Consider the following 12783-nt stretch of genomic DNA (forward strand, 5'->3'; position numbering starts at 1 on the left):
AGGCAGGGGTGAGACAGGTGCGCATATTGCGCAGTTTTGATGCAAGTTTGTTTTCCTGCGCCAGGCTGCTCCGAAAGCTTGAAAATTCCAAAAATTGCACCAAACTGCTCCTAAACAGTCTGAGACCCAAGGATTTTAACGCTGCCGTCAGTTTCGGTGGGGAAAAATGCTTACTGACGGCATAATTTTCCAGCACTTCAAAGGTGATGCTGTTTGTAACGGTTTAATTGATTGATCATTCAATAAAAAAAAAACCCATAAAAATGTCCCCGAGATAGTTTTTTCCAAAGTCACAATGTCGTGTTGCACATGTTATATTCTGCGAGTTTTTAAAGTTTTACCATTAGAAACCATTGCAAAGTCCTGCAGAAAAAATACTTATGTGTAGTGAGGCGACAAACTACGTGTGCAAGTTGATGAAAAAACGGCAATTTTCGGAGCGCCGTATCTCCGGAATGACATTACTGAGCGCCGCCATCTTGGTGTGGGGAAGATTGGAAAACATAGCCGCCAGGCGAAGCAATTGCCCGTGGCTCAGGCCATCGCCTCCTTTAAAGGAGGCTATGCTCAGGCAGAGTGCTCTTCGCCGATTTCTGGCGTGGTTTTGGTTATTGGGGTGGCTGGGTTTACATTTAGTTTGATCCGTTGCGAGAAGTTGCACCACTGGGAGTTCATCAAAAACAATTTCGGACTCATTGCGGTGTTATAAAATGCTGAGTTATTGCTGCCTTTGACAGCGAGCTTGCTAGCGGCGGGAATGGGACGATCGACACTGCAGAAGTGGTGGCGCAGGCTACATCGCCGCAAAATGTTCAAGCAGTGTCCGATAGCGGGAAGGGCTATTATTGCAGGCTAGTAACAAAGGTTCACTAATCTGAAGTGAAATTTAATACCAAAAGGGACGTGGCTAAATATACAAACATTACTGAAATTACGATCCTAGCGAACGTGCACCTTGGGGATTGAAATGGAAGAGCTGACGGGCTGTCACCTCGCTTTGCACAACTTTTGCCGTGGGTCTACACTTCTGCGTAAAAGTCGAGTCTAGGATTACAACAATAATTTCGGCTTTGACATGATAATAAAAGTGCCTTACGATCGCTTAGTTTTTCAATTCGATGTTTTCAACGGCACTCCACACTGTCTATGCATAGAGCTTAAGAATTAAAAATGGTCGTAAAAAAGTAGCGGAGTTCGTACGTTGTGATACTCTGGTCGAAAAAACTTTATTTAAAGGCTGTTTCTGTGTTATATATGTTCAAAGCCAATTAAAAAGTGCTCTTTTCCCCCCAGTTGCCAAAAATTTGATTTGTTAGGCTCCTAAGGGGACATAATAAATGTCGTTCTTCAGCTCCAAATCGAGGTTCTTCTGCTCCAAAATCGAGATTTCGCTGCTCCAAAAACTGCTCCCAAACCTAGGGCGGTATTCTCGAGTTTTGTCCCTTTTGCGTCCCTTTCAAAAGTGTCCCTTTTGGCGAGCCCTGATTGGCTAAAAGCAAACCACCAGATGTGACGTAGCGCAAGCGCAACAAACCTAGTGCCAACGCCCACTGCTTAACCGGAAGTACGTCACGGTGAAAGGGACACAGAAGGGACATTTTCAAAAGGGACAGTTACGAGAATACCGCCCCTGGTTCATCTGTCTCACCCCTGGTGTAGGGGTGATGTGTGCTCAATGAGGGGAGGCAACTGTCCCCGGTGGGGGGCTGTTCTGGAGACGGCAGTCCCTGAGGTTCTGCTGTGTGCCTTGCAGACGGAAGAGGACATGGCGTGGCAGGTTGCGGAGATGATAGTCAAGGACATCTGCAGCGTCACCCTGTGCCCTTCCGAGCAGGACAACGGCTAGGTCACACGTGCCCTCGTCACCCGTTATGCAAATATAGTGAGTCTTGCTCCTTTCCCACTGCGTGTGTCACGTCACTCGCGTTGCGCACCGTCCCAGCCTCAGGGGAGGCCACCGCTGTGCCTGTTTGTTTCTTGGGGAATGCAGGCTCGCCCAGAGTCCATCACACACGGCCTCGTCGGAGCTCATCACTGTCATCACTGACTGGTGCTCCCAAAACAGGTCGTCGTCTGGGACGTTTAGCCAATTTCATATCCTCCCTTTCTTAATTTAAGGGGGGACGTGGAAAGTAAAACTATTTTTGTTGTTTATGGACCAAATTTATTCAAATTAGGTGATTTTATGTACTTAAATAACCTAATATAACTTAGATCAGGTTGAAGATATCTTCTGTACTTTTTGAGTTGTCAGATTAATTAGCTTCCGAATTATCAGATTAATTAGTTTCACAAAGCCGCTCCAAGATTAATTAACTAATTAGGCAAGAACTCAACAAGACCAGTGTGACCAGGAAGGTCTATTCTGTGCAAGGCAGCTATTTGATTATTGCTTTATTTCCTTTAGGTGTCCAAAAAGGAGAGAAGTTTCACTTTCTTTTGACTTGAAACTATTTCTGAAACTTCTCTTGTTCTTTCTTTATGCCTAAAGGATATAATGCAATAATCTGATAGCTTCCTTGCACAGAATCGACACTTCTGATCACACTGGTGTAAACATCTTCTTGACTTGTTGTGTAATTAGTTAATTACCATATTTATTCGAATATAAGGCGGTCATGATTATAAGGCGAGGGGGGAGGGGAGTTGAAGGACCCAAGAAAAAGAAAAAAAAAGTTTGCACACTAAGGCGAAGTAACGAAAGAAAAAAGGCAACTAAATTCCTTACCTTTCAGCAAAGCAGACACCAAGTATTCATGAACTATCAGCACACAACAATATTTATTCAGAGCGAGACGGAAATGCAACTTAGAAAGTGTCTTCAGAGGTTGTGGTATCCGAATCTTCCTTGTCACTTGCGCACTCAAAGAGGTCATCGTCCTCGGCGCCGTCAAGAGCATTTGAAACGCAGCACTTGCTGAACGATGCTGCAACCATGGCTTCGGGGATCGCTGCCCAAGCGTCGACCATAGAGCATAGACGGGGACGCCCGCTTCAGACGTCCCGACCATAGCCGCGGCCTCTTCTCTCTTTGACGAAGTCCGTCAGCACTTTTTTCACTTCGGGAAACGCTCCCGGCCACGGAAAGCCTTCCTCGTCGCGGCGCATGCTAAGAGCGACGTCTTCTGTTTGTGCCAACGACGCACGTTGTTTTCGGGAACATCACTTTCGACCTGCCGCGCAGTTTCCAGTGACTTCCGCCTCTGCTATGACTTTCCTCTTGAAGGCTGCATCGTAGTGGCAACGACGACTCGCCATTGCGCTGGTCGCGTGAAACAAGCACAGAGAAAGAAAATCTTGCAGCAGGGACTCCGACAGCTCCAACAAAAAATTCAAAATGGCGTCCCGACTTGTTTACAAGCATCCATGTTTACAAGCTTTGCGGCTACTACTGGCTTGGAACGGCTACTGCTGGCTCAGCTCGTTGACATGGTCGAAGGTGTCTGCTGCCATGGCCTCTGCTGTATCACGAACTATTCAATACCCTTGCAGTTGCCGAAACTCGGTAATTACTGTCTGCAACCTGCGTTTGTGTAAAATTTTATGCGCTTTATTCTGAAATCTCTTTCTTACATTTCCAACAGTGTCGTCGGGCTGTTTTGGAAGCTTGGAAATGGTTGGATGGTGGAAACCAAAACTGTTGCACCAAAATCGGCATGTTGGGATACTGAGCCTCGAATATAAGGCGGGGTATGACTTTGAGACCGCACATTTTGGAAAAAAACCTCACCTTATATTCGAATAAATACGGTATGCTGATTTCAAGTTTCAGGTGATTAGTCTTCTAAGTCAAAAAGTAGACATGCTATCTTTAAACTGATTTCAGTTTTGTTCTTAGAATGGTCAGCTACATAAATGCTCCTAATTTGATTCAATTTGGTCCATAAATAAAAAAAGTCGTTTCACTTGCCACATCCCCCTCTTAAAACCTTTTGGAAATCCTTCAGGTCATTCAGCAGTGCTTCTTGAACCAGAGTGACTTAATACGGGAGTTGCAATACTTCCCGTAGGACCCATGCATCAAAAAGAAGCGCTACAATTGGTCTACTGTTTTGGATTTTTCTGTGCAGTGACGCTATCTGTTCGTGACAGAATTAACTGCACAACATGCTTTGCCGCTGTTCGGCGTAGCGCGACTCTCCGACATGCCGCGCTTGGCGACCTAGGTGAAAAATGGTATTTGGGAGCTTGCGTAAATCGTGCCAAAGGAGCCTAATGTGTCTTGCATGTATTCGAAGCAAAAGTAGGCTAAAAAAAAAAAATTGGTCAGCGAGATGCATCGTCGTTTGTGCTTTGTCGTCTGCTGCTGTCTTCCGGCAGCAAGAAAAAGGGCTAAATAATCGCCTCAACAGCTTTGCGCAAGCTTGAAGGGGAGCCACTTGATTAGTTTTGGCATGCTGTAGGCCGAGCGACAACTGCAAGTGTAGTTCTTCAGGTCGGACCGGTGTTGTGCGAGGTGCCCACACGAGGTCGAGGCAGTTGCGCAGCCGCAAAAAGAATTGCAACGTAAAATGCCCCAGAGTTAAGAAAGCAAGGCATAAGCTACAAAAGTACAAATACAAAGAATTGTGTCCCCCTGAAATAAAACCTAACGTAAAATGGTCAATTTGCATAATTAATATGTCTTCTGGATATAGTGTGTATGGTGGCCGTGGCGGTGCCACCTGACGCACGATCCAAAGTGGGCGGGGCCGCAGGTGCGGGCCACTTTTTGAGGCAGAGTTTCAGTAACTACCTACAGGGAAGAGCTCTACCTAGAATGTGCTAAGACTTGCCAGTGTTTGGCCAGTGGGAAGCCGGGGGGGGGGGTGTCATTTGTAGCCTTGAACTTGTGCAGGCCAGGCCAGTACCAGGGGGTGAATCCCAAATGGCCAGCCGGGTGTGTAGCTCCGTGCGCATTCATTCTGTCCCACTGCTGAATGGTGCTCACCCTGACCCAGCCAGAGGCCAGTGCCGTCGCAAAATGTCCAGTAAAGGCCTGTTCACACCTGCGGCCACCACACTCCGTGTTCACATTAGCACGCAGCCTGAACGACAGCGACAACATAGTTTTGCTTTTCTTGTCTCTCGCTTGGAATGTGAGTTGACGGCAGTGTTGGTTTCAACATAGTACAGTTGAACCCCTTTATAAGAGACACGTGCCGGGGAGCAGTTTCAGTCTGTTATACGAGATGTCTCTTATAAGCAGGGAACCATGTTTTCACTTCAGACCCTAGTTCAATGTGGGCACCATATGACTAAAATAAGCTCAAAAGAATGCTACAGCATGCTGCAAAAGATTCATTCTAATTAATGTTGGGCTTAGAATTTATGAAACAGTTCAGAATCTTTGTTTGCTTCATGACTGTATTTACACTGTTTTTTACAACCGATTTTACTAGCTTTTTTCCTTTCACTGTTCGTGGAAGATGAATCGTAGATGTTGAGTTCACAAACCTGATGAATAGCCAGAGCGCACAGCTTCTTCCGCTGTGTGCTCAAGCTATTCATTACGCTTGCAGGACTCAACATCTGTGATGCTTCTTGATTGGGAGCTACGCGAGTGGGAGAGCCCGCACGTGCGGTCGCGCTCCAATGGATGGCAGTAAGTTTCGACCACTTCTGTTAGTTGCCTTTCCATTGGCAGGGCTTTTCATCATCAATTCATAGCTGACTGGACCACCGTGTGTTTGCTGAAGTTATAATAAACAGCGACTGCAGCTGTCTGTCGTCCACCTGTGTTTCCACAATGGAAGCAACTGCAATTAGTGACTGGTGGCACTGCATCTGAAGTTAAAATGTCTGTTACAAGCGAGGTTGATGATTAAAGTTCAAGGACGATTTGTCCCTTATAACCAACTGTCTTCTACATCCAATGTCTGTTATAAAAGAGGTCAATTTAATGGGAAAGATAGGGCGACCATCCATGTGGGTGAATAGTGCCTCTTCTTATACCCATTAGTCTCTTACATCCATGTCTCTTATAATGAGGTTCAACATAGTACCACAGTATCCATGTGTGCTCTGGCAGGATATGACGTCGGGAACTCTGGCCACCTGCTCCTGCGAGCGTTTGTCGAGATCAGCCACCCTTGTTGTGTGGCGAAAGCAGTGCTGGGCAGGAAGAGCACTTTTGGGCGCTCCCGTCACAAGTGTGAACGGGCCCCCAAGTTGTCGTTGCTGTGACCGCTGCTCGCAACTAGCGGCATCCCTCTACTTGGGTGCACAGCATAGTTTATGTAGCGCTCAATGCATGGCACCCGGCCCTCATGCACCATCAGTCGGAATGAGCAGGCACAAAACGAAGGCATTTTGTGAGTGAAAAAAATTTTACTTTCTGCTCACAAAAGTTAGGGGTTACGGAAGTGCTACTACTGTGCAAGTGAATGTGGTACATTCACAGTGCAAAGTGCAGCCAGTGTGGCCGCGAGCTCTGTCCTACCACGCCGGACAGTCTGGACAGCTGCTGGGACATTGGCTGTGCCTCGGGTCTCTCTCTCTCTTTCCTGTGATCAGCATTACTGAAGACATTCAGCGAGCACTGGAGAGTTCTGGGCCACCCATGCCCCTCTCAGAGCAGGGTAGAAACAGGTGTGTTGGGCGTGCAACAAAGCAGAGAGAACATATCCAGAGCGTGTGTTGCGACTGGCTTGCGGGGCCCAGGTGGGACTGTGGCACCTCGAACTGTCTTGCTGTTTTGCGCCTGCTTACAATGGCAGTGCACTTCACTCTCCAGCCCCCAGAGCTCCCAGGGCATGTGAACAGAAGGTGGCTGCTGTGTGGCTGGCTGGCTGGCAGCATAGCGTGGCTGGCTGGCTCCCTTTGTGACACCGCTTAGGCCACAGTCGCAGGGGAGGTCTGTATACATGGCGGCCCAGTTGCACTGCGTGGCCGAGAAAGAGTCCACAGCTTGATGCTCATTTCTGTGGGGGAGTTGTTTTCACGTGTCTGTGTGCGGGGGGAGGGGTTGCATTTTGGCTGTTGCTAAACAGCCCCGGGCAGTTCTAACTAGAAAGCATGAAGCCCCTTGCTTTGCTGCTCCTAGTTGCCCAGTCTGCACTGTTAAGCAGCGCTTGAAGATGAGGACAACGTCGCCCTCATCTTCAAGCACTACCGTGGATGTAGGGCAATACTTTTTTTTTTAAGAAAGTCGTTTACGAAAGTCGGGGGTCAGCCTAGATTCGCGGAGGCAGCTTTCGTGTCGCTGCTAGACACACAGCACCATTTTGGGGCCACAGGCTTGCCCTTTTGCTGGTCTGAACGTTGTGAGCCCAGCTCTGAGCGTTCCATGCGTGCTTGCTTGCATTGCCACGTGACCTCGAGAAGTGCCCGTGTTCGCAGTACAGTGACACCCAAACAGCGGTGGTGCCACTACACCGCGGCCTTTAAGCAGAAGGTACTTTTGGAGGCCGAGAGGTCTTCAAACCGCCAACCACAGCGGGGCTTTGGCGTCAACGAGAAGAACGTGCACCAGTGGCAGGAGCAGCTGAACAAACTTCTCAACTGCGCTGCCAAGCGAATGGCCTTCACGGGACCCAAGAAAGGTCTGCACCACGAGGGGGATAGCGAAGTTTGTCTGACAGCAAAGAGACGGTGGAATGCCTGTGGCAGCGGAGATGGTACAGGCAAAGGCAGGGAAGATGGCAATCATTCGAGGCGTTGCGCAGACTCAGTTCAAGGCCAGCAGGTGCTGGGTCACTCATTTCATGAAGCGGTGCAAGTTCAGCCTGTGACGGCGGACGTGTGTGTGCCAAAAGCTATCCTCTGACTTCGAGGAGGAGCCAGTCACATTCCAGTGCTTTGTTATCAAGAACGAGCTGCAAAAGGAGTGCAGACTGGGCCAGATCGGGGATGCCGATTGGACCAGGGTGTGGTTTGACAAGCCTGGGGACTACACTGTGAATGACAACGGCATGAAAGAAGTGAAAGTGAAGCAGCACACTACCGTGATGTTGTGTTGCATGGCCAGTGAGCGAAAGCTGCTGCCGTACATTATTTTTAAGAGGAAGACTCTTCCAGCGAGAGATGTTTTCCCTGAACACGTCATCGTACGAGCCCACAAGAATGGCTGGAGGAATGGTGCCCTCGTCAAAGATTAGGCTAAGACTGTTTGGCAGCACGCCGGGGCTCTGCTGTTGAAGGAGTCACTCCTCCTGGGTACAGACTTATGCTGTGGCCACTTGGCAGACGCTGTTAAGTCCGTGCTTTGGGAGCACAGTGCAGACATGGTGGTGATACCTGGAGGTGCCACGTGCAGCCGCTCAGTGTGGCCATCGAGAAGCCATTTGAAGACAGGCGGTGAGAGCATTGCAGTTGAACCTGTTTATAAACGAAGCTCTCTCTTGATAAGAGGTCTCTTGTAAGCAGGGTGCTGATCAATCAACCCCTAGTTAAATGTAGGCACCCCAATTCTTAGATAAGCCCGGAAGAGTGCCACAGCATGTTGCAAAAGGTTTATTATACTAACTCGGGTTTTGCCCCCAGAATTTACGAAATAGTTCTGAACCTTTGGCTGCATTTGCACTGTTTTTGACAACAGCTTCTTCAAGCTTTCTCTTCTTTCAGTGTCTGCGGAGGGAAAGAAGAGTCGTAGGCTTAGCCTAATGAATAGCCGCAGTGCACAGCTTCTTCCACTGTGTGCCCTGGCTCTTTATCATGCTTTGAGGACTCGGCACCTGCGATGCTTCGTCATGGAGGCTACATGATCAGGAGGGCCCACTGCACGCCCCTGGTATTCTTGGCTTGCCCGCATGTGCTTTCGCACTTGCATGCGTAGCGGAAAGCTTCAACCAGTTCTAAAGAGAAACACGACTATGCTCCAGCCAATCGTATGCATGCACGGAACGGAGCCGGCTCAGCTTCTTCTTCAGGGGCGATGGGGGCCACACCGTGGCTGCCCTCGCGCAAAGCCCTTTGCTGCGGTGCACATCGGAGGGAGCGTACCCTGGGGTTCCTTGAACACGCCACGACTCGAGGAAAAGCCGCTTCCTCCAGCCTGCCTCCCTTTCCAGGATGGCCGTTCCGGAGAGGTCAGTTTTGTGGTCGGCCACTTCGCAGTGCCCGGCAACTGCGCGGCATTCTCTGTTCTGTTTCCAGACGCCGTTTTTGTGTTGCCTAATCCTCTCCAGGAGATTTTTGCTTTCACCGACGTACGACGTGTTGCACTCAGCGCACGGAATGTGGTAAACGACCTTGGGCACTTTCTCTATTGTCGGCCAGTCTTAAGGGCAATGGCTTGTAGTTGTTGAAGGCTTGTGGACGATGTGCACTCCTTCTCCTGAAAATGCGGGCAAGGATTTTCACAAGAGGAGGGGAAAAGGAGGAGTCAATTCAACTTGAAATGGGTGAATGTCACGCGTCTCGCGCGGCAGAGAAATGAGGCTCGGGTTGATTCATTCTATGCCAACACAATATATTTATAAAACCAAAACCACAAACATACGACATCATAGAAAACAAGCATATCTCAGTACACCCAAAAAAAAAAACACGCACAACTCACACTATCAAACACCTACTCAAAAAGTCACTGTAATACATTGACTGTCTATGGCAAAGTAAAACAAGTCCCACCCTGTAGCGCATCGAAGCCGCTGCTATTCCGATGACGTGTCCCGGTGGGTAGGCTTCCGTGTTGCCGAGGGTCGCAGCACGTCGCGATGGCCCGTGCTGGTCGTCAATGGTCCGGATGACCGTGGTGCGATGCCACGGCTTCGCTGAGCAGCGCGGCTCCGCAGGCAGCCAGCAGTGCGAAGCTGCTGGTCATAGGTGGTTCCGAGCTGCCCGCTGCCAGACGGTGCGATGCCGCTGGTGCATTGTGGGGCACGGCCTGAACTTGCCACCGTTCCTCCCAAGACCTTGTTCCACTCTGTCCACTCCACTTCGTCCTCCTCCTCTTCACCTCGCATTCTACCGTGTGAGGCTCCCATTTGCTGGACGAGCTACCTCCTCCTCCTCTTCGATTACCCTGTGTTTCTTCTTCATTGGTCACTTCAAAATCCTGCTCGCCGTCCCGTATGCCGATTCTTCTTTCTCTTCATCTTTTCTTCCAACATCATCTTCTGGGGCCAGTCCCCCTTTGGGTATGGGCTTGTCTTACCACATGACAGTGAATCGTGTCCATTATACCCAATCGTCTCTTGCGTCCATGCCCCTTACAAAGGGGTTCAACTGTACAACGACTCGCTGATGTTGCCAGATCAGCTTGCACTGACCGGGCGCATCAAGCACGCTTCACTCAGCCAAATGGGTTGCCCGGCATGGGACGAAACTCCTTCTGCAAGTGCAGCATTTCGAACACGCTGGACGGAAGTGAGGACAGTGCACTATGGCAAGAGGGCAGCCATGTCAAGCGAGCATTGAACGGACTACGACAAGCGCCACAAGCGTAATAAAGTGCATGTTCTAGTCCCAGTGTAATGCCTTTTTTTACTCTGCTTACATTTGGGGTAAGCTTGTTTTTTTTTTTTTTTCTGACTTTTCAAATTTTGGGGGTCAGCCTACATTCAAGTAGATACGGCATTTAAGGGCAATCATTCAAAAAATTGAGTTTACAATTTGGGCACAGAAAAATCGAGTGCGCTTTGAGAAACAAACCTGTGGAAGCGCGGTGTCAAGCACCCGCTCAAAACGCCTTAATAAATGACGCGCGCCTTGGCATTTAAAAATGGCTGACAGAGTTCAGAGGGCGGCTTGTTTGTTTATGGCCGTTTTTTTGCGGTTCGTTTCAGTATTTGACGGTTCTTTTGCTTGCATGTGTGTCACAGATAAGTTTAGTGTAATAAATGATTATATATGTGTGAAGTTATCTTCTTTTACGACATCTACCACTAGTGGCTGGTTCTCTTGTAGCATGTTCCGTCTTTGTTATTGTTCCCGCAAGCGTTGTTCCTACATTTATGACTGGCATCCCGTTGCTCTGTTCCGAGTTTCAAGCTTTCTACGATGGGACAAGCATCCAGCAAATGGGGCAAGATGATGACCTTCGAGTGCAATTGCTTTACTCACAAGAAGGACACTGAGAAAGTGGCCCGACAAAGCACGAGCTTCACGAAACGTGGCCTCGCCAATCCTGGTGGCGCATCTTTCGGTGTAGACGGCGCAAGTGCAACTGACTTTCACCTCATTGACTTGGCTCTTCTCCGCACCTTTTTGCAGAACATTGCTGTGTGCAGAAATGCAACAAGGGGGGGAAATGATTTTAGAAGAGGCTACTGACAGCCGTAGCAGTTTGACGTCCTCCATGAATGTCACCTGCAGCGAGTGCTGTGCTTTCAATGAAGGCGCACTGCTGGCAATGTCTATGACGTGAATCAACTAGCGATGCTGTAGGCTGCTACAATGACAGTAATTCTGCACGAAAACCTGTTCCTGTGGCCCTTGGAACTGCTCCAGGTGCATGTTGTAATTATTGCACTCGACAGGATGGACAGAGAGCATGTTGGTGTGGCAGAATTCTATGGCTCCGGCGAAAGCAAAGAAAGATGGACAAAAAGGAACACAAAGAATGGTTTCTGAGACACCTCTAAGCAAGTTGGCAGTGCGATGTGTTCCCTCCGGGCATTTTCAGCATTTCCAAGAAGTATGCAAACATAAAACATTTTTCTGGAATTGTTTTTAGTGATTTCTTTAATTACATGTACCTTTTCTAAAAAAGTGCTGATTCCATTGGAGGGAAAGTTTTCCCACATATTGTACAATTAAGCATAATAATTTGTAACTAAAAAAATGTCGATATTTCTCCAAAAAATTACTTTTAAGACACCGCCTTTATTGTGTGCATGCAGTGTTATTTTTTTGCGCCAAAGCTCCAAAGAAGGTATAAAATATTTTTAGTTCCGATAAAACCTTCAGCTACTTAGAATAACACTGCCTGATATCACATTCTTCCTTTTTGCTTCAGAGGATAGGTAGGCACATTGAGTAATTAGACACCTGAAATTTTCGGAGTGGACCACAACAAAGGTACACAAGGTATACAGAAACAGTGTTCCATGTTTTTACCCAGCGGCACCTTGTGTGCACATGAAATTTGATGCGAACATCTGCAAGTGGCTTTGAATGTAAGGTTGAAAGTAATATGCAGCATTTACCCTACCGTACCTCTTTGAAGCGAATGCCCATGAACCCGGCCAGCCAGGTTGTGATTGTCCCTGCTCTTGCTTCTCCCCCGTGCAGGGCTTTGTTGTTTTCCCTCCGCCTGACGCACCCCGGTGCCTCTCGACGTGGGGACTGTGCAAAAGCGAGTGCCAAGGCCCGAGTGGGGCCCCCCAGAGAGAGCTGCTCTTCCCCTCCCGGCCAGAGGAGACCAACTGGCGGAGGAGCCACGCCCGTGCCTGCTTCTGCTGCAGCGCCAGTTGCCCTGGCGGGGCCACCTGTCTGTGTGATAGTGCGCTGGCCTGGACCCCATAGCTGCTCTGTTGTTCGCCAGCCCCCTTGTGGAGGCCCAGTGCTGGCACCTTCCTCTCCCCCTCCTCCTTGGCAGGCTAAACAATAAACTCCCGCTCCTTTTTTTTTACCGTTGACAAAAACGTGGTGTACCGTGTCTCCCCTTGTGTCTTCCTCTCTTCTTTTGGGAGGGGAACAGAGTGCGGCAAGCATGCAGCAGGAGCGAAGTTTCCGGTGGGGGTGAGACCTCCCCGCCCATACGGTTGTTTTGAGCGACTGCTACTGTTCAGCCCCACTGTTCAGCCTCAGTGGCCCGGGGGGCAGGATCATGGGCCCCAGCAGCACCAAAATTTTTGCTAGGCCTATAATTTTTTTTAACTTTAAAATGTTCTTTTAGGTCAGTTCTTGCAAAGCGAA

The 12783-nt window shown here is 48.9% G+C and overlaps 1 protein-coding gene across 1 annotated transcript in view; it reads left to right on the forward strand.

Annotated features, from left to right (window-relative positions):
• Nucleotides 1-12504, forward strand: part of Pkaap (A-kinase anchoring protein pkaap) — a 61837-nt gene extending 49333 nt beyond the window's left edge. Inside the window, exons 13-14 of the mRNA XM_077695299.1 lie at nt 1754-1882; nt 12157-12504. Of these exons, the coding sequence (XP_077551425.1) occupies nt 1754-1846 (93 nt within the window). The 3' untranslated portion in view covers nt 1847-1882; nt 12157-12504. The remainder of the gene's footprint in view (nt 1-1753; nt 1883-12156) is intronic.
• Nucleotides 12505-12783: the final 279 nt, after the last annotated feature.

Source organism: Haemaphysalis longicornis, unplaced genomic scaffold (genome assembly GCF_048455015.1).
Source record: "Haemaphysalis longicornis isolate Haplotype H1 unplaced genomic scaffold, Haemaphysalis longicornis Haplotype H1 scaffold_14, whole genome shotgun sequence".
In the NCBI taxonomy this organism is placed as follows: domain Eukaryota; kingdom Metazoa; phylum Arthropoda; class Arachnida; order Ixodida; family Ixodidae; genus Haemaphysalis; species Haemaphysalis longicornis.